The sequence below is a fragment of the Vollenhovia emeryi genome, unplaced genomic scaffold (assembly GCF_000949405.1).
Source record: "Vollenhovia emeryi isolate VEMERY1.0 unplaced genomic scaffold, V.emery_V1.0 DF939165.1, whole genome shotgun sequence".
Classification (NCBI taxonomy): Eukaryota; Metazoa; Arthropoda; class Insecta; order Hymenoptera; family Formicidae; genus Vollenhovia; species Vollenhovia emeryi.
In genome coordinates this window covers 923,607-948,671 of record NW_011967201.1, presented here as the reverse complement: position 1 = coordinate 948,671, position 25,065 = coordinate 923,607, and the positions used below count along the sequence as shown (strand labels likewise).

General features: G+C 44.3%; 2 protein-coding genes across 4 annotated transcripts in view; one reads left to right on the top strand and one right to left on the bottom strand.

Annotated features, from left to right (window-relative positions):
* Nucleotides 1-25,065, top strand: part of LOC105564413 (partner of Y14 and mago) — a 90,167-nt gene that overhangs the window by 31,462 nt on the left and 33,640 nt on the right. The gene's annotated exons all lie outside the window — the stretch shown is intronic.
* The window catches only part of LOC105564412, a 45,729-nt gene continuing 28,554 nt past the window's right edge, over nucleotides 7,891-25,065 (bottom strand). For 2 of the 3 annotated variants that reach the window (XM_012016757.1, XM_012016758.1), the window contains exons 5-8: nucleotides 15,914-16,120; nucleotides 14,567-14,759; nucleotides 14,022-14,317; nucleotides 7,891-13,349 (exon numbers count right to left, since the gene is read on the bottom strand). In XM_012016757.1, the coding sequence (XP_011872147.1) occupies nucleotides 12,792-13,349; nucleotides 14,022-14,317; nucleotides 14,567-14,759; nucleotides 15,914-16,120 (1,254 nt within the window). In that variant the 3' untranslated portion in view covers nucleotides 7,891-12,791. The remainder of the gene's footprint in view (nucleotides 13,350-14,021; nucleotides 14,318-14,566; nucleotides 14,760-15,913; nucleotides 16,121-25,065) is intronic. The other variant, XR_001009120.1, reaches the window with a different exon arrangement.

Genomic DNA, 25,065 nt, shown 5'->3' with positions numbered 1-25,065 from the left:
CGGCGAAAAAAAATACCGCGATACAGCTTGTCCCGATATTAAATTCTAATACGGAAAATCTAGTTTGCTAAAACGGAGGGAAGAAAATTTATGGGCGGGTAATGAGTTTATAAACGGAACTTTTTTACAGAATTCGCCTCTTTCAATGCTTTAGCGTTCGAGGACGGTAGTTTATTATCAGACGCGTATAGATTACGAGAACTCGTCTAATGCTCGCGCGGATTAGGTTTGCGTAAATATCGCCTTAATCGTCTTAATTGGCAATTTTCCAGTTTTACCAATTACTTCTTAAATGAAACGCAAACAATTGTGTGGTGCGCAGAAAAGAATTCATCTGCCACGAAAAAATTCCCCCGTGTTCCAGCTGCGATTAGCTCGCGGAGGGGGCTGCGAGCGAGGTGCAGCGAGATCAAGTGAAAGCGCGTAAATCGTTGTCGCCGGTATCGCGATCGGTTACGTGCGCAAGGTACTAAGAGGTGGCTCCACCCGGAGCGTGCATCGAGGGTGCGAGGGGGAGGAGAGAGGCATCCGTAGCTGCCGCGCGCTCTCTTTTCCGTTAGCTTCCCCATCAGCGAATCGGTTAAACGGCGCAACAATCGGGAGCGCCATAATGCGCGTCGCGGCACGTTGTTTCGCGAGTGAAACAGGATAGAGCGTAATTTAGCGTAAGCGGATTAACGTTCGTCCGTTTATTAGCCGATCGTCGTTATCAGTTACGTCTCGCGAACGCGTCAGCGTGAATCCCGAACTCAAGACGTGGCACGTTCGGCCTCTCGACTCGCGTTCAGTTACTTACTTCTTTTTTTATTTCAGAAACAAAGGCGTTTTACGAAAAAAAAGGGATTCCGCAAAACAATGACTTGGTGCGCGGGGTTTGCGAGATTGAACGTTTGTAATTTATGGATTCCTACCGCGAGAATTGATACCGAACGAGAAGAATTGTTTCATTTTTCTCTCATTGGCGATATATTTTATTCAAAACCCTATATAGTTACTTAACGTTAAAAAACGTTGAAAAAAAGGGAAAAAAGGGCGCTAAAAGTGCGCGTCGGACGGTAATTCTAACGATCGTCGTCGTTATCCCGTATAGACGCGCGCCGTTCGTACGCGATAAAACAATTTTATGCCTACCGTAATCAATAGTATTTTACATTCCGTACGGATTTCACCAATAGCGACGCTCTGTTCTCGCGCGTCTGTAAAATACGTGTTCCTCATAGTGCAGTTTAGCCGACGGTTAGCCTCGTTGTCCGAGCCGTATATCCGCGTGCTCTACCATTTCTCTGACATCGCGAACAAACTACATCGAGGAGCAATATATGTGTACGTATATGTATATATAAAAAAAAACCGCGAGCACCCCAAGCGAACGACCGGGGCACGCAGGGAGGCGACGGCGGTGGCCGCGGAGGCGGCGGAGGCGGCGGCGGCGGCGGCGGTGGCGGCGGCGGCGGCAGTGAAGGAGAGCCGTCGGTATCGCTGGTGTGCTCATGCATAATTCAATCAGAGTTAGACTAGAAACGTCAATACAGCTCGCAGATTATTTCTTTTCCCGGGCTGCTGCGCTCTCTCGCTCCGCGACTGTCCTCTCTTTTTCCCGCGCGCGCTTTGGCCCCCGCCAGCCACCCCTAGTTGGAGCGCGGCGGGTGGCGCGGGGGTGGCGGAAGGGCGAGTCGCGGGAACGGCGGGGGGAGGGGGAGGGGCCCGCACACTCGCGGGACCGAGAGGGGAAGCGAGATTTCTCCTTCTGGCGCCTATCTCTCTACTCTCCCCTGCCATATTTCTCCGCGTCGTCCTCCTCCCGCCCTCCCGCGTCCACCCCTCCGCCCGCCCGCCGCGCGCGCGCGCCCCACCATCCCCACCCGTTCTTCTTTTATATTTTAATCAACTAATTCTGCGCAATGCGTACATTTATTGCGCCCTTTCGGACGGCGGCATCCGTCCACCCCCGTTCTCTCGTCGCGTCCCCCTTCCCGCCCGTCGCTGCCCCCCTTCTCCACCGATCCCGATTCCATCCTCGTCCCCCCCGTGCCCCCCCCCCCGTGCCCCCGCCTCGCCCCCTGCCCGCGTGGCGGACCAGCCCGCGTTTTAATTGCAAATCTCACCTCGTTCGCTGATTCGATGGGATTTTTTCGCCACCGGCCAATGAGGACGATCATCGACGATACCGTCGGCTCTCGACCGGTGTCAATTTTTCGCCGTGTTTCTTCGCCGCGCACCGTCTCTTCCCCGATGGCCGATCGGGGCGATTTCGGTTGTCCTCGTCTAATTATGCGTGCGCGCGGCACCGCCGAAAAGAGGCGTAGCTATCCCATCGTCTGCCTATAATACCGCTGTCCTTTTCCCACAATTTTTTCCTCCCCCGCATTTTCCGCGGGGCTTCAATTTTACGCTCGTTAATAACGATACAAAATAATAGCTTGAAACGCGACACCCATTGTAATATTCTCGCGTTATTGAATCGCGGCGCAAAACAGAATTCGATCTATCTTTTTATCGCAAATGTATTTACCTCAGGTATTAATTAGGCATCGCAAATGACTTTTGCCCTTTTTATCGCCAATGAAATTTCTACGTTTCTATTGTATCGATAATGCGGCGAGCGACGTGTAACGCCACGTGTCACTAAAACGCATGGCGCGGAGGCACTCACGCGTTTGCCTTATAGCGGACGAAATGACGAGTGCGATGCAACATCGCTGACAATCGCGTTAAATCCCACACATTCTCGCGTGGTGCGCGTGTCGCAGCTTTATGCGGCGATCGTGCGTATCGAAAAACATCGTCGGTCGCTTGTGGTATTTGCCCTCTGCCTCTCTTTCTCTCCCTCCCTCCCTCTCTCTCTCTCTCTCTCGTGCACACGCGCGCGCGATGAAATAAATATGTTCTCTCCGAAACCTAATGGTTTTTCTCCAAGTACCTCATCGATACCTGCCCTTAATCTAGACGTTCATAAACCAGTTCACTTTCTCTGTCCCCCACCCACGCTGCTCCTCTCTCGTCTCTGTTTCTCTCGACGTGTACGTCTTCTCTCGCGTAAGCCATGCCGGCGCGCGCGCGAGCGCGCGCACGCGTGTGCGTGTGCGACACGTGCCCGTCCGTGAATCGCGGTGCGAAGCATGTTACGCGCCCGTGTGAATATAAACGCACGTTACAATTAAAAAAAGCAGGAAGGCGCACCGAGGGAGTGGAAGAGGGTTGGATGGCGCGTGCGAGAGAAAGTGCAACAAAATCGGAGGCCGATAAAACGCTAATGTCGGCGAATACGTTTCGCGGAAACGATCGTCGGACGGGAATCGAGAACGGTCGAAGGCAGATCTCTGGAGGATGGCGCGGGGCATCCCGTTAATCGCTGCCTAATTGTCCCTCCCATCGACAAATATAAATTTCTTTTTAAAGGCAAGTTGAAATTACGAAGACTCCGTCGACTCGCGAAAACCGATTTAAATTAAACTGTTTCGCCGCAGCGCCGCGCGTATATAAGTCCGTCCCTCCGTCCCTCTTTCCTCCCGTCGTCGCGAGTGTAACGTAGAAATCACTTTTGCGCGTTCACGGCGTCGAAATCCGAGAGCTCGCGCTGAAATATCGCCGGCATTTCAACCCCCTTCGCTTGTGCTCGCGCGCGTGCTCCCGTCTTTTTTTATTTAAATATCTCACCCCCCGTTGCCGCTCGCGCACAACAACGTGGTGAGCTTCTCTTTCAAGGTTCCCCGTGTCCGTCTTTTTCACGGTCCCCTCCCCCTCCTCCCCCGCCTGCCCCCGTGTCGTGCCTGGTCCCGCATCCCTGTCGCTGCAGCCACCCCGCGTGGGGCTTTCTCTTTCTCTCCACCGCGTCCCGGCAGCTCCTTGCCGTTCTACCCTTCTCTATGACGGCAGGTACTTTACCCTCCTACCCTCGAGCAACGACTACCTTTGCCTTCGAGCAAAGAGGGAAATGAAAGCGAAACTGTTCGACACCGCTGACTTTCCGCTCTCGCTATCCTGCTTCTTCTTCAGCTTTTTTTCGTTTGTCTTCTCTCCCCCCCCTCTCTCTCGCTCTCTCTCTGCCCTTTTCCCCCTTACCGCGTCTCCCTCTTTCGCCCTTTTACCCTCTATCGCTCTACATGCGCCACGTCTCTCTCCATCTCTCGCTCTCCTTCTTTCCCTATCCCTTTTCCTCTCTCTCGCACCCTTCCGTTACACTCGCCAGCCCTATTTCCCTCTCTGGCTTACACGCTCGCGCCTCCTTTCCTTCCTACCGCCGCGCGGCTGCCATCCTCCTTCCACCCTTCTAATTTTTCCACCCCTTTCACTAAAATTAAAATCAATAGTAGCACCACGTGCCCGGGGACTATGCCGGAAACATTGCTACCCTCATCAGTTGCTGCCTACGCAGACTCCAACAGGCATATTCCTACGTCGGCAGTTAATTTCTATTGATATCTCGTCAATAGAGAGAATTTTTTTTCCATTATAACCAGAGCGCGTCTAGCGCGCTTAACAATGTTGCAACATTGAGAGAAAACGAAGCGCATAATTAAAAAAGTACGTAATTAAAAATGAACACGAATGAGAGAGAGTGACAGAGATGTATAGATTTGATTGCAAAATACCAACCGTTAGACGAGACACAAAGCGAATAATTTATCTCAACGTTTTGTATATTTTTAATTTATCTAAAAAAAGGTGCCGAAGTATGTTTCTCGGATGTTACCGCCTCGTAAGTTGCGCTTGAAACTGCATGCGGGAAAAGATACGAGATATATTTTGTAGATTCACAAAACAACAACGTAACAGCAACAAAGTGGTGAAAATTAAACATGTAAACATAATTGAGAGCGTATGTATATGTATTTTTTTAATAAGCAGATTTGACAAGCGTAAGGACGCGTCGCGACGATCTCGTGAGACCGAAATAAATGCATATATATTTGGGGGATGCGCCACGTCAGACGCGTCGGCTGAGTAACAGGCACGGTTCGATCCACTGTTAAAGCATACAGGTGGTCGACTATGCTTCCATCATTCCTTCGTTGCGAGTAAAAATTTCTATCATGCACGTGCTAGCCGCCACGTTCACACGCATACACGTACACACGGGCACGTAAACGGTGTTTGCGTACGGAATTTTTTACACGTGCGCGAATAACAGAATAAAAATCTGACGCCTGCGGAATAAAAAGTTTTATTCAATAACGTTCGCGTTTGGCGTTAAGTGGTATTAACTCTTTGCTTTTCTAACAAATCTAGTAATATCGCGTTACACGAAATATTCTTTCTTTATTTCGCTCTACCGTTTTACAACTTTTATCGCTGTCGCTGTAATGAAGACAATTATCTGGAATTTCCACTTGGAGATTTTCTCACGTGCCAGTAGTTTTTGCATTTTCGGCTGAATTACAATTAATTGAGTCACACACGCGCAACCTTGTCGCCGAGGTGAAATTAGAGAGAAAACGGTAAACGCTGTCTCACTGAAATTAAAACGCATACGTGTATATGCATTAAAAAAAATCTCAATTTAACGTTATAAATGTTTGTTGAATGAGATTTGGAACTGGAAAATTATTTTTGCAAATGAGCCTCCGTGGTAATGTATTCTCCTAATATATTATACATAATACCGCTGACATCGTTCAGCGGAGCGTGACACGACGTTAAAATTCTGAAAATATACATTGTGTATTCGTTGTATACGAATTATAAATACGAGCCACGGCTGTTGCTCGCGAGACCCCCCGGCCGCGTACTCGATCTCCTTTTGCCTACGCCAAATCCACTTCTACGCCGAAAGACATCTCGCAGGAGGCACGGCACGGCATTCGTACCGTTACGGATACTGTCATAATTTAATGTAACCGGCGCGCGCGGTCACGACGGTGCCTCTCGCATAACGGAGCCATTCCTCCGGTCTCCTACCCCTTGGTATCCCAACCTCCCTGTATCCTATCCTGTCCCTCTATTCCCTTATGACCCCCTCGACAGCGCCGTCGGTCCCACTCTCTCCTCTCTCCGTCTCTGTCTTTCTCTTTTTCTCTTCCTCTCCCTTCCTCTCCCCCCCTCCCTCCCTCCCTCTCTCTCTCTCTCTCCCTCTCATCTCCCGCGTATTCGCGGGTTGCGAACGTACCGCCCTCACCGGTGCCCACAATGCGATGGTGGTATTGATTTAAAAGTACATTCGTGTTTTCATAATGCCGTATCTGTACCGACGTTCAAACTCACCCGTCTCTGCGCCACCCCCTCGCTCGCCACCCCCCCGACCCCCGTCCGCCTTCGATTCCCCGCAACCCCTGGCACGCCGCATACACAACCCGAGCATGGGTTGCAACGACGCTCCCATCAGCACGGAGACCAATCAGACTGCCCCCTGATTTCCAGTCATTCCACTCGACTATTCTCTCTTGTTCTCGCTCTGATCTATCCGTCCATCTAGCCGTTCACCGTCCGTCCGCGTATCCACCTTCCGCTTGCCTTCGTACCTTCTATTCCTGCTTCCCGTTCGCTCGCTCTCTCTCTCTCTCTCTCTCTCTCTCTCTCTCTCTCTCTCTCTCTTTCTCTCCTCTTTCGCCTCACCCTCTCCCCTTCCCTGTATCGATGCAGTTAAATCACTGTCCAGAGATTCGGCGAACGGCTAAATAGGATTGTGAAAAGTAATCAGTTCCGCGTATTAAAGTGCGTGAATCATTCCCGTATCTGTTTCGGGGAAAACGAGCTTTTTGAAAGTTCTATTTCAGAATGATTTAAATCTAAAAGCGAGAGAGAGAGAGAGAGAGAGAGAGGGGACTAATGAGAAACTACGGACGACAAATGGACCAGCACGATGATTTTCCGATGATAAAATTAATAATTATTGCCGAGAACATCCGAAATATCGCGAGCGCTCGTTTTTACAAACCGTATCATAAACTCATTAAAGCCAACAATTATTTAATTTACTATTGAAATTACTATTGAAAGTTATTACGTGGTGGGGGGGAAACCCTGGGCGCAATTTGCAAACAATGATCGATAATCTTATCAAAGTGCGTTATGTATGAGCAGCAACGCGATCAAAACGTACTAGCAAATAAATAATTTCTTACGCTCAGGTTTGGCCGTTTAATTAGCGCTCTCCGCCGACTGATCATATATTTAGACATGCAATCGTCGGGCATTAAATAACAAGATATCATTGATTTTACAAGGCTATAAAAAACAAGCGGTTGTGTAAGCGCGCTTGTATATCATCGATTGCTAAATAAAAAATACACAATGTAGCCTTGACGGCAATTATATCAGAGGAGACTCCTCCCACGCGTTTCTCCCGACACATCGTCCCCCACATGTGTGTGCATCTGCAGTAATAAACAATACTTTATCCGACGATTAATCTGCACGTGGATGACCCGTCGATTCGACGCGCCTAGGTGGCGTCGGGCACTTATCCTTCGTTTCGCCGCGAAACAATCTTTGCGAATTCCATTCTTTTTCTCTCTATAACTCCTGGATACTCCACGCGATGATGATAAATCATCGTACGTGCAGACCGAAGCGCGCCCACGCAAAATTCCCCGCGCGAAAATGTAGTACGCGACTCTAATGAAATATCTTAGCTCCCTCCGTTAACGATGTGTCAGATACTTGGCCTCGTTAATTAAGCGAATGCTTAATTAAATGGTTATATTACGCGGGCATCGGACTGGGACGTGTCTGACTCGTGTCTGACGAATAAATTTATTCCACGGGCATACGTAATTATAAACCGAACGGGGGGGAAAGATCTGCGGTGATTCGACCCCCCTGATCGGGCTGAGATGATAAAGTAGTTGCCCGCTAAGCGACTCCACTGCGGCATTCAAAAAATTGTTTCGTTGCTCGATTCCGTTACACTGTGGGATCCGAGATCTTGATGAGGAATGAATAAATCTGCGGTTTAGGAGGAACAAAAGTTTTATTTTGCGCATTTGGCTCGTGAAATGGATAGGAATGTTCACGCTTGTCGTTTCATAATTTTATATAACAATTTGATACATAAACAGAGCATACATTGTTCAATACAAATACGCAATTATTTTTAGTAAATCGCACGTACCGCGGTTTCACACCTTGTAGAAACTTTGAAATGAAGAGTTTGGCGTAACAACATGCCAGGTGCGAGAGAGGCATGAAGCTCTCTCTTCATTTGTCTTTACACGTTCGATTATGGTCCCGATGTGGAAGTCTCGCGGTTTTTCTTTTCAATAACAATATATTACGAATTAATTTTTAAAACTGCCGAGAAAAGGCCATTGAGTTTTATCAATGAGACGGGTTTTCGTTTGACGGCTTGGCATGTCATTAGATCAAGCTCCTCGTATACATTGAAACATAACGTAACATATGCGTCTGGTTACGCGCCTGTAAAATTAGGGGAATTAAATAAACTTTGTCAGATTTGCGCGCTAACGTTAAACTAATAACCACGTGCAAACAGAAGAACGGCGCAGTTGTGATAACAAGAAACGCCTTTCTTTGTGCCCAATAGTTTATTTTTGCAAAATAAGTTGACATATACAATGAGATAGCTTAGCGATTGTTAGAAATAAATGTCTGTAAGAAAAACCCTCCGCATGTGTTGTCTTCGCATTACATGTAATGAGCGCAATAACTAGTATTACTTTCGACTTATATTGAAAGGAAGAGATGTTTACTGTTTAGTAGGAAATTGCAATGTCGTAGCTTATAAAATATTAAAACAGCCTCGGACGTTGAAGCTTATTTCACGCCCCCTCATCAATATCCGTATCAATTTCTCTCTTATGCATTACGTTAAAATCTTCACACTAACCCTCTCATGCGCAATATCGACTCTCTTAACAATTAGAATTAAATAGAAAGTATCGCAACAATTTTTGCACAGTTACCGAAATAATTCTCTGAAGATCGTGAGCCTCTTGGAAAGAATCGCGTGGCATTTTCAGTCCACAATGTTTCCGGTTAAAACTGAATTAAAAAAAAAAAAGAAACAGTTAACACACGAACGTGTTTCATGAATTATGATGTCCGATTAACTTGCGCATGAAAGAATTAATTTTTGTCACTCGCGAATACGACATAGAAGGACGGACGCATGTCTTAGCGGGTCCATTTTGCATTTATTAATTACATAAGAAAGACCGTAGCCGTTCGTGTCATTTCTTTAGCACCTTCAACGCTTTAACCTCGAGTAGCTTGTAGATTTCTGCAATCGAGTGTCGTCCTGTACTTTCACATGAACAAACCAGACGTCGTCTCTTCCCGCAGAAACAATTGTGCGTATATTTCGCAAAATATTTTTCGCATATTTCGTAAAATTAATATAACAATATGATCGTCGATCACTGATAAAGCTCCTATTAAATCTCTATACATTAGTCTATATCTGTGAATTGCAGGATGAGTCATGCAGTTGAGACGAGTTGTAATTCTTATTTCGTCAAAGAACTGAATGATATAAAATATCTTCCTTATAAATAATGTATCCTTATACAAACAAGAATGCGTCAGAAAAATGCAATTATATATTTTAACGGAGTATTTTTTTTTACATAAATTGATTCGTATAAACACTTTGCGTACAACAACACTGAGATAAGATTATTAAGAATTAATAGTCTGCGAAATATTTATACTCTATTGTAATATATTTCGATATAAAATATTAAATATCTCGTAAAGTATTCATTTTTTAATTATCTCGCTCTAATACTTGTATGCAAGTAATGAAATAAATCTAGTTGCTTTAGAAAACAATACAATATATAATTTGCAATTATATACAGCTACGAAGAGTAGTTCTACATTTTCCTTACGTTTGACCCCGCAGTTAACGAGAATTGCAACTCATTGTAATTGCATAAATCATCCTGTATAAAAATTCAACATAATGTTAGACTATTTAAGATAAGATAATATTTATTAAGTACGCAACGCGATCACATATTCAGCGATTAATGAAGAAACCAACAATCTTCATTTTGAATATATATATATAAACGTGGAGCAAAAATATATAGAATATACAATATATATGCAATTTTTAATTTATGAAAGTCAAAACTATATATCGTATTAGGATAATATATTAGCATGTGTTGTCTTTAAAATTTGTATAAATAAACAACCGCGCGATCGTGCCGCTCCGATCGTGTGAAAGCTCGTGTTCCATATTTTTCAAGAACACGGCGAATCCTTGACGCACGTTTAACGGTAATAAGATAATAAATCTTACGGAGAGATAAAATATAACGTGCAATTAAATCGATCACTACCGTAACATTTCCTGTCTCGTTCCTCCTCGACTTTGCATTATGCATTCGGACGACTTCTACTTTCGCAGTTGTAATACATTTCGAGCCTAGATCTACGATAATCCGCTAAATCACGTTCTATCGGCAATTATCTTATGTCGCAATGGAGACTTTTAAATATTTAGGGAAAAATAAAAGCTTCCTCTTCAACATGCAATAATAATGATCACGTTCGAAGACTTTGCCTCTAGATCGCATTTCCGACCACGCGTACGTGGATGAGAAATGGCAACAATCAGCGTCGAGTGATAGAGACGGGGAATAATGTTTCCAGCTCGCAGTAAAATGAGGGAATAATCGCGCGCTGAGAACCGCGCTTTATTTAAATACCGAGATACGTTCTTCGCACAACTGTAGGCTGAGAGGGGGGTCATCGAAACGCGCGATATTGCGTTTCTGTAATGTTAGCGTCGCCGTGTCGGCTAAGCGCCTCGAACGTGATTCCGATCGACAAGGTTCTGTCGCGTCGAAAGGATGATTAAACATTTAATCGTGGACAGGAAACATTTCCAAGGTCTTGACCCATTTGTGTCCCATCGTGGCAAAACTCTACTGTCCGCTCCCCGGACGATATCCGTACACCGAAGTAGATCTCGCTTTGATTTTCTCACGGAGCGAAGTGTGTAAATGTAGCGGCGGTAGAGTGGGAAGGGTATTTGCGAAAATTGGAAAGATATCCGACACGAGGGGGATATTCTCCGGGTATATACAGGCTGAGAACATTCAATTTCACATCGTGAAAACTCACGGCAAAGCATCGCAAAAGCCAACATTCGATAACGTTTATAACATTCAACGCAATCATATAAAATCTGAAATATCATTAACGTAATGCTTCCCTCTCAACGTAGTTATACACAGATTTAAACGCTCGTCGACCCGCGGGCCGATTCGATTCGTCTTAAACTATTTTGGCACTAGAATCCACGTGATCGTTAGGTTTTTTTTTTCTTTCTTTAAGCGTCGACTCGACATCCTGAAACGCCTATGAAGCTAATAAAAAATCTTTAACATCGGTGTATGTGTGCGCGCGCGCGCTTAAATGTACGCGCGTCAACGTCAATACCTAACGTTTATGTGCTTTCATATTACGCGTGAACCTCGTTACATGTATATACATTCGATGTGTATATGCGTACACTGACCTGTTTACTAAATACAGATGTTTAGAAATGTAATGTCTTACGCACTAAGGTACTTACGATTACTACAATGTTTAATATTATTATGGGCGAGCGATGCTCGAGTGGCTTATCCCGAATCGAGAATGTTAATGAAGTCGTAGCAGCTACGAACCGAGACTCCGAATTTTAATCACGCACACGCGCGCGCATGTCTAGGAAATTAATTTTATTTATTGGCGCCCTTACGGCACTGAAACTGTACGAAATTTAAGGGACTTGTCTACTCTTCAAGCTCCTCTCTTTAAAACCATCGGTTTGAAATATCTAAGAAAGTATTGACGAAAAAAACAATTTAAATTGTTGATTTGTAAGCAGCTAATTTTACCGTCGAAGAGTGAAAAGTGCTAACGCAATTTCGCGAAAGAAATTTCAAGCGCGACTACGCGCTCTTAACGAAGAAATAGAAAATGTTGATTTGTAAGCAGCTAATTTTACCGTCGAAGAGTGAAAAGTGCTAACGCAATTTCGCGAAAGGGATCCCGAGCGCGACTACGCGCTCTTAACGAAGAGATAGAAATTAGAGAAAGATTGAGTATCGCATATGTATATTTTCTAATACCGTTAATATCAATTTCACGAGATATATGACTACGTCACTATCACAAGTCGAGTGATGCGCTGTTACGTCTACGTGAAATTACGATGAAAAAGGGTTTCTTATTCGCAATGCTCTTTTGATTAGCTCGTGATTGGCATACGTTACGCTTAACAGTAATCATTATTTGTTTGTTTCAGCTGCGAAAAGTTCTCTTAGCTCCAACTAAATAGCATGGTCCATATTAAAGACAAGTTTATTCATACTTTAAGTTACATATGGCGAAATAAGCGCTTTCTTGAATTATAATTGTAAAGGAAACCTAACTGCCGATCAGTGTGTCACACTACCCGTTAAATTCGCCAAAGGAAAACATATTTTAACCGCAATATCATGCGTAGAGTGTTCTTGCCGGTAACCGCCAATCTTTCCCTCTTTGATTAAATTGCTTACATATTAATACGCTAATTTCTTACGTTAAATCCACCTCGTCGCATAGAATTTGCGTAGGTACACGTCTATTCGGTTCAAATCTGCGAGATCGTTGCCATTTGCTGAAATAAGTGGTCGTGATATAATATTCGCTACGTCGAGTAACATAATTCCTATACCATTAGTACACCATTGACCGTGTGTTCGCTGCATTTTTTTTTTTCAGTAATCCCTGACTAACATCTTTCGTTGCAATTTATCCCGAGGATGCTGCGTCCCGACGACTCAGTCGAGAAACTGACGACGACGACGAGGGGAGCGGGACGGGGGGTTCTTCCTTGATTGGCGCGCGCATTAACTCTCCTTCTCCTCGATCGGACTCACCTCGTTCTGCAGCAGCTCGAATTTCGGGCTCAAGCTCGGCAGCATGCCCCTGGTGCTCGTTTTGATTTGACTGTACTTATTGTAGATGTCCAGCGACTTCTTGCGATCCATCTCGAGCGTCTCCTCGATCAGCCGCGGCGGGATGCTGCCCGCTCGTTTGTGACTCGGCACGAAGACGCTGCCTTCCGGCTTGCGCGCCGCCGTCCTGTCCCCCTTGTGTTCCGGCGTCAGCGTGCCGTTACCCAGTTTACGCTGCTGTTCCTGGAACGCGTCCTCCTGAACGTCGTCCTTCAGCAACACGCCGGTTATCACGGGCTTGCTGTTCTCCGTCTTGCTGGCGAAGTCGTTGCTCAGAGCCTTCTGCTCCATAATCTCGAGCTTGTTGGGCGTGGTGCCGTTCACCTGGAGATTCGGATTCGATCGCACGGTATCCGGGAAACTGTCGATATCCAACGAGTCACCCCGTACCACCGAGTTGACAACATCTTCTAGGGACGACATATCTTTTGATTTCCCGAAGAACTCCTGCTGAAAGGAAACGAACATCTCCCGTGTTACGAGGATTCTTTCTGATCGAGCTATGTGCAGAGGGAAAGTCCCCTATTATGAGGTAAGCTCCTAACACGTGATAGCGGAGTTTCTGCTAAATTAATAGGCATCATCTGTTGGTCCCACTATGCATTTATTGCCCTTGGAGCGAAATCTGTTCAGTGGAAAATCGATTGGTAGATCGCGTAATCGTTGCGTAAGAAAGATCTGTGGTTAAATTTGGACGTTGAAAACTGACTATCTCATATTCCTATCGTATAATAGAGGACTTTTCCCTATACGTATTGCGAGAGAGATTTCAAGTATAGATTAATGTCAATGTCAAAGAAATTTGTTAACATTAACAATTCAAATTAAGTAGCGAGTTATTTGTTTAAAATGTAAATTGTAAAATTGGCAACAGCATGTAAATTGTAAATTATAAAATGTAAATCGGTAACAAAACCTTTTTTCAGTCGTAATTAAACTCATTTTAACGGAAAAAATTATGACCGAGTAATCCACGGTTGAAAGAATAAGCGTTGTTAGCTTAGTAGCCGACGCAATTGCGAGAAACTCTTCTCCCTTTATTTTACAGGTGTCATAATTAACGGCATAAGCGACAATTGCATACAAAAGGGAGTGGATTGAGTAATCCCTTTGTTTACTTACGCTTTTGTCCTCCTCCTCCTCCTCCTCGCTAAAATTTCTGGAGTCGCCTAGCAGTATCTTTTCCATATCCGACGATTTATCGAACTCCACCCATTTCGACCGTCCCTCCAGCTTCCTCGACAGCACGTCGGACTCGTAGCTGCCACCGTACATGGGGTAACCAAGATGGCCGGAATCGTATTCGACTTGATTGCCGTAGCGGTAACTTGGATTAGCCGAACCCTGGCTGGATATCGAGAGGTCTGACTGCGACAGACCGGTGTTGGTGCTCCCAAACAGACGCGTATTTTCGAAAGCTGCGCGAGAAACGGCAAAGTAGAAGATAAATCGCAAAAGCGAGACGGTCTTACGGGGGGGAAAAAAACACTCAAGTTTTGAGTGTTAACACTCGATTGTCCGAATTTACTCTCGAAGGGCGTGAATATTTAAATCTGGACGTTTACGCCCGAATTTGAGAGTAAATTCGGACAATCGAGCGTTAACACTCAAAACTCGAGTGTTTTTTTTTTCCGTAAGGGTGAGACGCGCATCGCGAGAGTCATCACCTGAAGATCTGTCGTCCGGTATTTCCGCCCTGTGCACTAGAGCCTGTTGATCGGTGACACCGGTGGTCACATCATCGGACGACCCTTTGTTACCCGCCGTCTCTTCCTTGTCATAATCCGGCTGAACCTCCACCACAAACGAACACCCGCTGTCCTTGTATCTCGACGTGGGTTTGTTATCCTCCATCGTTACCTGAAAGCAAACGTAGCAAGAAATATTGTTACATAATTTCATTACATGATTTTAATAATGTAATATATATTTTATATTAATAATACAAAAGTACGCAATATTGCATAAATTATGAATTATACGTTATTATTGGGCTGCCAAGATCCGGCCTGGTCGATAATGTATTTTCTCTAATTAACTGTGTAATTATACCGTTTCCTCACCTCTATTCATATTAATATACATATATTCAGGCTATATAAAATACTTTACAGTTCTCTCTCTTGAGGCAAAGTGCATTACATTTGACGAGTACGTTTGAAATATTATTTTTTCAAGTAATAATCACGTAAAAGTAAATTTCTGCTTCTCGAAATTAAGAACAAAAAATTTGTACGTGCAAACGTAAGCGCCAGTTACTTAATGGCGAATAAGTTTGTCCAAAGTAGTATCTGGGGAAAAGTGAAAAATTAAGTATAACGCGAATTTCTTTCCTGAGCTCGGGATGATGTCCGATTAAATTCGAAGTTCATTATTCCGGTTCCAATTCTCCCACGGGAATTCGTGCGTATCTACTCGGCCCATTTTTTTTTTCGTTTTTCTTTTCCTTTTTAACACAGGCCCGAGTTACGGACCCGAATCGGCTCCACGCCTTTTCCTTGTTCGAAAGTCGGGGGCACTTTGTATAGGTGCGAGAAGAACGGATTGAATCAGAGCGCTAGCGGGGCATTTGGGGAGGTCGGGGTGGAAAATGAGGAAGCGCGCGGGGCAGACGTTAGAAGGAGGAAGGGGCGGGAGAGTGGATGTGCCGTGGTCAGAGAGGAAGAGGAAACGTAGGTGTCGGCGGACGATTTCGAGAATCCTCGACGCGAACGAACCTCCGCGAGTAAGACGAGGCGAGTAAGTGGGACGATAGGTGGGGGCGAAATTGCCCGGCAACCTCCGACCTTACCAGGGTCGGCCAAGTTCGATAATTACGAATCTACTCCCCGGCCCGAAAACGAGCCAGTCTCTGACCCGGTTATCGCCGGCTCCGCCGACGCCGGGAGTCTCGCTGCGGGCGCGCTTCGCGGTCTCGTTTCGATAAACGTGGCCGGGAGGGAAAGAGATTTATATATACGCGAGCGACGTTGCGGCGACAATGCGCCGGAAATTTCCCGTAACGACTTACGTACCGCACGTTCCTCCGTCTCCACAATAAGATGGTTGTGCTTGAGCGTAAGGGTGATGATGTTCCCGTTCGCGTTCTTGCTGATATGATTGCCGGAAGTGGCGGTGTACTCCATCACCGCCGCCGCCGTCGCCGCACCCGGGGCAACGTTAACGTCCTCCATCACCTCCGTTTCGCACATGTATCGGGGTACGTCTAGGCCGTTCACCAACTGAAATGCACACGAGTTACATTCGCATGATAGAACACGCGCGAGGAAATCCGGAGGAGGACAGAACTCCGTTTCGCTCGTCAGCTCTGCGCGCGCGGCGCGAAATCCTGACGTAAGGACGCAAGAAAAAACGGCGAGACGAAACTTTTTTTCTTTCTTCGTCGATTATTAAAGTGCAGAGCATCGGTCTGCCTCTTAAGCGCGCGATTTTGCATTTATAAACGACTTTTCGATGCTCCGTGTACTCTCCCTTATAAAGTGCAAATTGAAAACGTTTGGCTTGGCGCATAAACAACTCTAGGAGATTAAGGCTCTAGGAATAAAGAGCCTTTTTTTAAACCTTTTTAAGCCCCTGCAGGGTTCAAATGAGCAAAGAAGCATTTTTTAAAAATATTTTTCAAGAATCCCTTATAAGCAGTCATAATTTTAAAAATATATTCTCAGAATGCTATAAACGATTTTTCGACACTCTCTCTTATAAATTCCGAACTGAAAACGGGATGCTGTGCGCATAAAAAATTCTAGGAGATTAAGGACCTAGGAACTGAGACCTTTTCTAAGCCCCAGCAGGGTGCAAATGAGCAAAGAAGCATTTTTCAAATATTTTCTTTGAATCCCTTAAGCAGTCATAGTTAAAAAAAATATTCTCAGAATGCTATGAACGATTTTTCGATACTCTCTTTTATAAATTCCGAGCTGAGAACAGGCGACTGTACACATTCTAGGAGATGAAGGACCTTTTTTAAGTCCCTGCGAGGTTCAAATGAGTAAAAAGCATTTTTAAAATATTTTCTTAGAATCCCTTAAGCAGTCATAGTTAAAAAAAAACTTATTCTCAGAATGCTATGAACGATTTTTCGATACTCTCTTTTATAAATTCCAAACTGAGAACAGGCGGCTGTGTACATAAAGCATTCTAGAAGATGAAGGACCTCTTTTAAGTCCCTGCAAGGTTCAAATGAGCGAACCTCCACATTCAAGTGTTCTCAGAATGTTGCGAAAAGTTGCGCGTTCAAGGGTTGAAAGGTAAGTCAAATCTTCGCGACGATGAGAATCATCTATCAGAGGCATTCTACGTCCCCTTTAAATCCTTCTTTTCTCTTTCTATTAAAATCCTACCGGATTTCGTCTACATTCGGAATAGAAATCGGGGACGCGCCGCAAAACCACGAGAACCTCGGCGGCCCGCGGACACCTCGCAGGACGGCGTGATTTTTTGGCGATGCCCGTGAGTGTGCCTCCTCGCGCAGGATACGGGAGATTTAGTTACAGTCGATGCGCGCGAGGCTGTCCCAATTTACGAAACGCGCGCGAGAAGGGGGCGGGAGGGGAGAGGAGGGCGGCAGAGGCAGGCAGGGGCGGGAGGGGGAGGGCCGGGGAAGAGGAAAAGAAGAAGGCAACGTCTCGTTCAGTTTTTTATCTATCGCGTCGCGAAAAGGCCATCTCGCATGCAAGTAGGTGTTCGCGTGTACGGCGTTCACCTATACGCGCGCAGATGCATGCCGGTTACGTCGTTCTCCGAGTGCCTTGTGCCAAAGGGTACTGAACCTGACCCAAGGGGCATTGCTCTTGCGCTGCGTCTCTCCGTTCCTTTTCTGTTAGATCGCTACACACACCGGTCGTCACGTTAGCCAAAGCGAGCAGGTATCATTGCGTGGCCCGACTCGGTACACGCGGATGCCAGCCGAAAATACGCGCCGCGCAACACGGAGAGCGTATGGATACGTGCGCGAGTTATTATCGCGCGCGCGCTCGCTCGCGCGCTCGTCTCTCCTTTAAAAATCGGCTTGATGAAAAAACCCCTATGACACGTTCACAGCCACCTGTTCCAGATCGGAGCCCGCTACGCCGTAGGCCGCGAGGAAATTTTATTCAAAGCGCACGCGGACCGTCACGAAACGGATTTTTCCCTCTCTTGCAAAAAGCCCCGCCGCAGAACCGCCCCTTTTTAAGTACGAGCGACTTTGAACTCGAGAAATTTTTATCGAGAGAACTGGGAAACCTATTTCTCCACGCTCTCGACTCTGGCCCCAGCCTTTTTCCTCCTAACCCTTTCATGACCGCTGGGACATATCAGTCTCACTTACATTTCTTGCCTCTCTGGCTTCTCGGGAGCTGCTGGTGTCCCATTGGAAAAAAGATAATAAACGAAAAGTATAATTCAATCGTAAGGTTCTAAAAAGAGAAAGTTATTCGAGAAAGTTATCAGAAAGCTCATCCGGTCCCTAAAGCTTGATGCATCAATCGGTTTTATTTACATACGTTTCAAGTCCATCGGCACGTGTCGCGAAAAAGAGAACATACAGTAGATGAGTTTCGGCCAATTGTTCCGTTCGATATACGCGGCCTTTCACCTTTGCCATAAATCGGTCAGCCGATTAGAGAGACGTACTGATCACAGTGTTTGCATATTTTAACCTTTAGAGAAAAATTGCATCGCGAATTGGCAATGGATACAGGGCGCATCTAACAAAAGCAAGAAGCATTACTAAATAAATTATCGAAAGAAAACTGTCACTTACAGTCGCCAGTGATGATTAAACATTAAAACGGTGAGCTTATTGTCAACCCAACTGGTAAAGTTGATTGAATTCGTTACGATTTGTAAAGAATTCAATTAAAATTTGCCAGCTGGGTTGACAATACGCTCACCGTTTTAATAAATAAATTATTACGTTAACGCAATCTTGTATGAAAGAGAATCGCAAATTTGTTACTAAAATCAAGCACGATCGATATTAGACGATATTTACTAGATAAGTGCTTACTCAACGTTAATTTGTTCAATTAAACGACCCTGTGGTCGCTTTCTGTAATTCTGTAATTAATTGAATTTCCGATTCCCGCGCGTGTCTTTGTAATGGAGACTAATCGTTCCGAAATACCAGCCGACAAATTACGGAAAATTGGCAGATATCACGGCCGCTGCTATAGATGTAAATCCGCGCGCACTTGTGTGGGATCGCTTGCATTACGCAGGCTATACGAGTTCGCATCGGGTCGTGGCCAGGCCGCCTCTTCTAGCGGACGTCCAAGTACTAAGCACTCAAGGACATTCGCCGCTTTGCCGTCTGGTTTTTTTTTTTCGCTAACACCGTTAGAGGTTGCAGACGGTCACGACGGATGGAGGACGTTTGTAGGCGAACGTTCTATATACAATGCCAAACATGACGTAGACAAATGTAATTTCGCGATAGAGTCTTAATTGTCTCTGAATATATCGACGAATAATCATCGTACATCGACAACTGGTTGCTATATCGTGTTGAAAAACTTTAGCACTGAGTGCACTAAACAACCATTGATTTCGAAGTAACGCTAATTTCGTAATTGTTTTACGAAAATATCGATTTTTAAGGGCTAAATTTCTTGAGGCGAGATCAATGCGGTTAATTTGAAAGATGTTCGGTCGCTTAAAATTAACTTAGACACTTTAATGAAGCGAGAACTCTTATGAATATGTGAATTATTAAAATCGTATATAAAAAAATCAGCGAGCAACATAGTGCAATTACATTCCTCTAAGTTGCGATTATTACTTCATTCGTGTTAAAATTTTCTTGTCGACTGAAAGAAACGACGGCGAGAGGCGAGGAGGACAAGGCGGATCGTGCGGAATTGTATAGCGAATGGAACGTGCGTTAGTTGAAGTACCCAAAAGTAGCGTGGATATTCGATTCGTGACGCATCTTTTAACGATACCGTTAGAGGTCCCAGACGGTCAAAATGGTCTAGTCTCGCTGTAGCAAACAGACGTCGGCCACGAAACGAATAGATAACTACGAGCTGGATAAAAGTGGCCTTGAATTATCACGGCGTCTAAAGTAGTCTGAAATCTGATTGCATATCCTCACGGTGCCTTTTCGGCCGATTAAAATTGTAGAATAAATTGCCGTCGTTTAATCAAATAAAAATATGATATTTTATTGAGAAAATATCAGCGAAAGGAGAGTTTGCTTATTGCCACCAGTGAATATTAAACTTACAAGAGAGAGAAAAAGGGGGAAACATACTAATATGAAATTAAACTTGTTAAAATAAACACAAAGGCACGACAAACAAAATGTCGAAGAGTGTATTACATAATTTCACAGTATCTCCTTTCGTAAAAATTTGCTATTTCCTTTTATAGAACAGAAAATAGTCATGACTATTTAATTGGTGATATTATACTATCGAGCTCTCTGTTGCTTTAGAAGACTGAAAACTTCTTTAAAATTATACGTGCATTCGTGATTAGTAGATGTTAAATGTGAAAGGCTAACCAACGGCAAAACGTGATATTTCGTCGTCGAGGTCAGGCTCTAATGCGTCATTGGTAATTGATTGTCGAATGTTTGATGCACCGAAGAAGAAAAAAAATTACGATCTTGCCGTAAAGAATTTTTAAGCTTCTCCGACGTAATTTGCATATCTCACATTATTTCCGCGTGCTGTCTGTATTGTTATTTACATTAAAAGAGTGGACTTGTTTACTTTTAAATTTAAAAAAAAGACCAGTATTTTACTTTACTCCTGCGATTCCAGACTTAACGCTAAAAGCTGCAAGCGATATATTCTTTTAAATTGACAGCACTACATGACGAAAGTTAAGACGCCATAAAGCTGTGAGATTATTTATGATATGCAAGACAAACGTGACAAAAGCAGTTTTTCTTTTCTCCTCTGAGATAAATAAATATTATTCAAAATAGCTTACGTGTGCGTTTTTAAATTTCAATCCTTTGTACTTTAGTTTGTTTCATGACGCATTTTTCATTTCTTAGAAAGGAGAACAGTAAGAAATACTGCAAATAGAAGAAAATATTGAACGAGACGAAATTATTAAAGTCGGCAGTGTTTATTATATTTCGAGACGAACATGTCCGCGTTTTCTTTCTCTCGGAGCGCTTAAATATTAATGTCAATCACTTTGGATGCTCATGCAACATTTATAGCCGACGGCAGTTTCAGAAAAGACAGCCATAGAAGATACGAAATGGCTACTCGAATTTGTTTGACCTTTATGATAAAAGCCGTGTCAGAGAGAGAAAGAAACAGACCGAGAGAGAGAGAGACAGAGAGAGAGAGAGAGAGAGAGAGAGAGAGAGAGAGGGGGGGGGGAGGATAAAAAGTAGTGGCAACTTCAGCGAACGGTACATACAACGGCTTTGAGTTTCATCTTTCTATTTTCATGGCAAGAGCAAATGTACGCGGGCTTGAAATTTTGGCAATCGCCAGCATCGGAATAAATATTTGATTAGATCTGGTAGCCCGAGACAAAAATGCATGAATTCTGCTTGTAAATTTGTAAATATTAAAACAGAATTCTATCTCCCGAAAATAATAGTCCGGTATATTAGTTTAAATTTTTCGCTGCCAATGTCTTTCGTAATTGATCTCTCGGCTAAAAAGTATTGTGTAAATGTTGTACCGTTCTAAAAAGCTAAAAACACTTTTCCAAAAGTCGTTTATACACGGAGAGAATTTTCTCTTAGAATTTATCATGAAAGTCAAGTGATCGTGGGACAACGTGGCATTTTTATGAACTTTGTAAGAGTTTTTGGAAATTTTATTATACATTCTACCGGTAATTATACTTAATATACGTTCTACTAGTAGAATGTACGGTAAAATTTCCAAAAACTCTGACAAAGTTTATCAAAATGCCATGTTGTCTCACGATTACATGATTTTCAAGGTAAATTTTAAAAGAAAATTCTCTCCTATACAATTCATATTTATTCTTATATATTAACTGTTATCTTTGAAAAATCAGAGAGAGAGAGAGAGAGAGAGAGAGAGAGAGAGAGAGAGAGAGAGAGAGAGTTGCGAGTAAAGTTGTAGTTTTGGAGTCCGCGCTCGCATGTGACGGTCAGCGAAATAATATTGACATAGTGCTGGCAAATGAACAGAGACCTCCTTGTGGCTCGTAGTCGAGATAAGCTAATCTCTATCATAGTCTGGTACGCCTCGCAAATATAGCAAACAACGAGCCTTATCACTTTACACCGACGTCATTCGATAACTGCGCTTCGTTGTTCCGTGCTAAAAACCTAAATTTGCGTTGTGATGTAGCGTTTTGATTATACTTAGCTCTGAAAAAAAGATCGTCGCGTGCGTATTAATAACGATGGCTTTTGTTCGACATACAGCATTAAGTACATATACATTTGTTAGATATGAAACCGTATCTTACCACTCAAAGCTCCATTTCTCAACGTTCCCTATTTATCATTTGTATTAGCGATCATAAAAATTTCTCATTCAATTCTTACCCATTGTTCAATACGAAGTGTTGAAAGCGATATTATAGCGAAATATAAACTGTCGGCGCGGGATATTTATTTTATGACCTTCTATTATTAATACTGAAAATCTTCAATAGCATTTTTTAGCATCATTATAAAAGTGCGTTCTATTTTAAAGAACATAATTCTTCTTCTTTTTCTCTGGATATCCAGCCGTAGACGGGGCCGCAGTACCATAAATAACAGAGTTAATTGTCTTGCGATGAAGAAATTCCGTAATCAACGATAAGGGGAGGCGGAAGGAGAAGTAGTGAAAGAAAGAACTGGAGAAGCAGAGCGAAAGGAGACGAGAACAAGGGGTGAGGTGGGGCAACGAAAGTACTTCTCGCCAATTGCGTTTTCTAGGCTTTTCGCGAGGAGATAAAATATTTCCATTGAACCGTTAAATCCTTTGGACATTTGCGAAACAGCATAATAAATCAATATCTGTTTGTAGCGTTTAATTATTCTAATGATTAATGCCTCTCCACATCAGTCGAAATAATTTAATCACAATCAAAGACGGAGGGGAAAGAGAGAGAGAGAGAAAGAGAGAGAGAGAGAGAGAGAGAGGGAGAGGATGTGCAGGGGGAGATGAAGAATAGGAGGGAAGGAAGGGCGAGAGAGGGGGAGGATGATGGGATGGGCGACTGCCGCGAAATAATCGACTATCCGAAAGGGTCGGTGGCAAATAACTATAATTTCTTTTGGACCCGGCTACACAGCCGGGGTTTGAGCGAAATGGACAATACGTAGGATAAGAGCGAAGAAGACCAGGATGCAGGCGGGAGAAGGGAAAGGCAGGGGAGGGGAAGGGGAAATGGAAGAAAGAGAATAATAATAAGAAAACGAGGACGAAAGGAGAGAGAGAGAGAGAGAGAGAGAGAGAGGAGGAGGGGGAGAAAGGAGGAAGAGCGGCCGTCACACATCGCGATGGTGGAAGCAAGACGTTGACGGGAGGATAGGTCTGGCTGCGCTCGCGCGCACGCGAAGCTGATCAGAAGAAGTATAGAGAAAGAGAGGAAGACGGTGGTGGGGTGAAAGCGGACCCAGGCGCACGGGTGCAACGACCCCTTCGGTTAGGTCAGCCACCCCGCGGACACGATACAACGCGGCGAGAGCGGGTCCGGCCCGAGTGGGCCCGCGCGCATGGTCAGAAAGACGGGTGCATGGACGTGCGGCCGAATAAACGGGTGGTTAAAGCGATGCACGCCGATGGACAAACGTACGGTCGAATCGCCGCGCCAACCGGCCCGGCGGAATCGCGCGAGCCGAATGGGTCTCGCGCACGCGAGAGATATCCGCGTAACATTGTAATCGCGAGTCGACCAGCGAGACGACGACGACGACGGACAACGACGAGGATGAAGAAAGAGTCGGACACGTGGCGCGAGATTATCACGTAAAACCGTCACTTATTATCTAAGGAAAAGCGAACAGGTGGCACGTATCTGTCCAGCTATCAAAAGTATGTCGGTAAAGAATTGTTTGCTCGGATGAAGACCTACGCTGATAAGGAGATCTATCGTTCTCCACGCGTTGCGTCGCGCGAAGCTTACCACGTGTATTATTCTTCAAGAGAATGTAGCTGCCATTTAATTCTATATAAATATTCATGTACTATTTTAACTTTGTAACTTATTATATTCTTACGCGAATACAATGTCACGCGTTTAAATGTCGTATCATGTTCGCGTTAATGACGAATATTGAATGTCTGTTTTTAAACTTTAATAAAGTTGAATGGGCAAATTGTGCGATTTAAACGTACCAGGATTCTTATTATTTATTAAGAATTCATTTTATCGAATTATCGATTAGCCCACGCGAACGATATATATTGCGCAACGCTTTCAAGTAACTTTTGAGTAAAAAAAGTTCTATTTTTAATACGAGGTACACATGTTACCCTCCTGATAAATAAACATTCATGGGAAATGAACATAAGAGACGGAAATAAGCGCGGGAGAAATCTGACGCCGGGAGAAATCCACGCTGCTATTAATTGATCGGGGATTTATTTCAAACTTGACGCACGTACATATTGAATGCATTGAAGAGTAGCCGGGATCAATACGTAACGCAATGAATGGCTGTGACAAGCTCTATTGAGAAAATGATATACGATACGCGACGATATATCGAAGAATTCTCGTGCAACACGACCGAGAAATCGATCGAATTCCGCATAATGCTCGACCGCGAAGCGGTTTCTACTCGTCATTGATGGGCGACAACGGCGAACGTCGAACGACTCGTCCGTGTATCTAGAACTGTGATACATTCGCATACCTCGCTCGTTTCCACAACTTTAAAACTAAACATCTCAGTCAATTCTTCGAATTACTCTCAATTCCGATCCCGCCAAAAGTATACTCCATTTTTTTCAACGACCCTTCCAAGTTCGTCGTGTATTCGAAAAGATGTTTATTAAAGCCCGTGTCCACGACTACAACTTGATTCAAGTTCTAGTTCCGAGAAATGTATAGTCAATTAACTTGCAGCTGTTCCGTAAAAGCCGCGAGTTGATTGGCTACACACTTCTCGAAACTAGAACTTGGACCAAGTTCTAGCATCGTGGACGCAGGCCTTGAGACAGACGAGATCTCTAGAGACAGTACATTTCCGATGCTACTTACGTCCGAATTATGAATGTACAGGTGCCTCATTGATCCC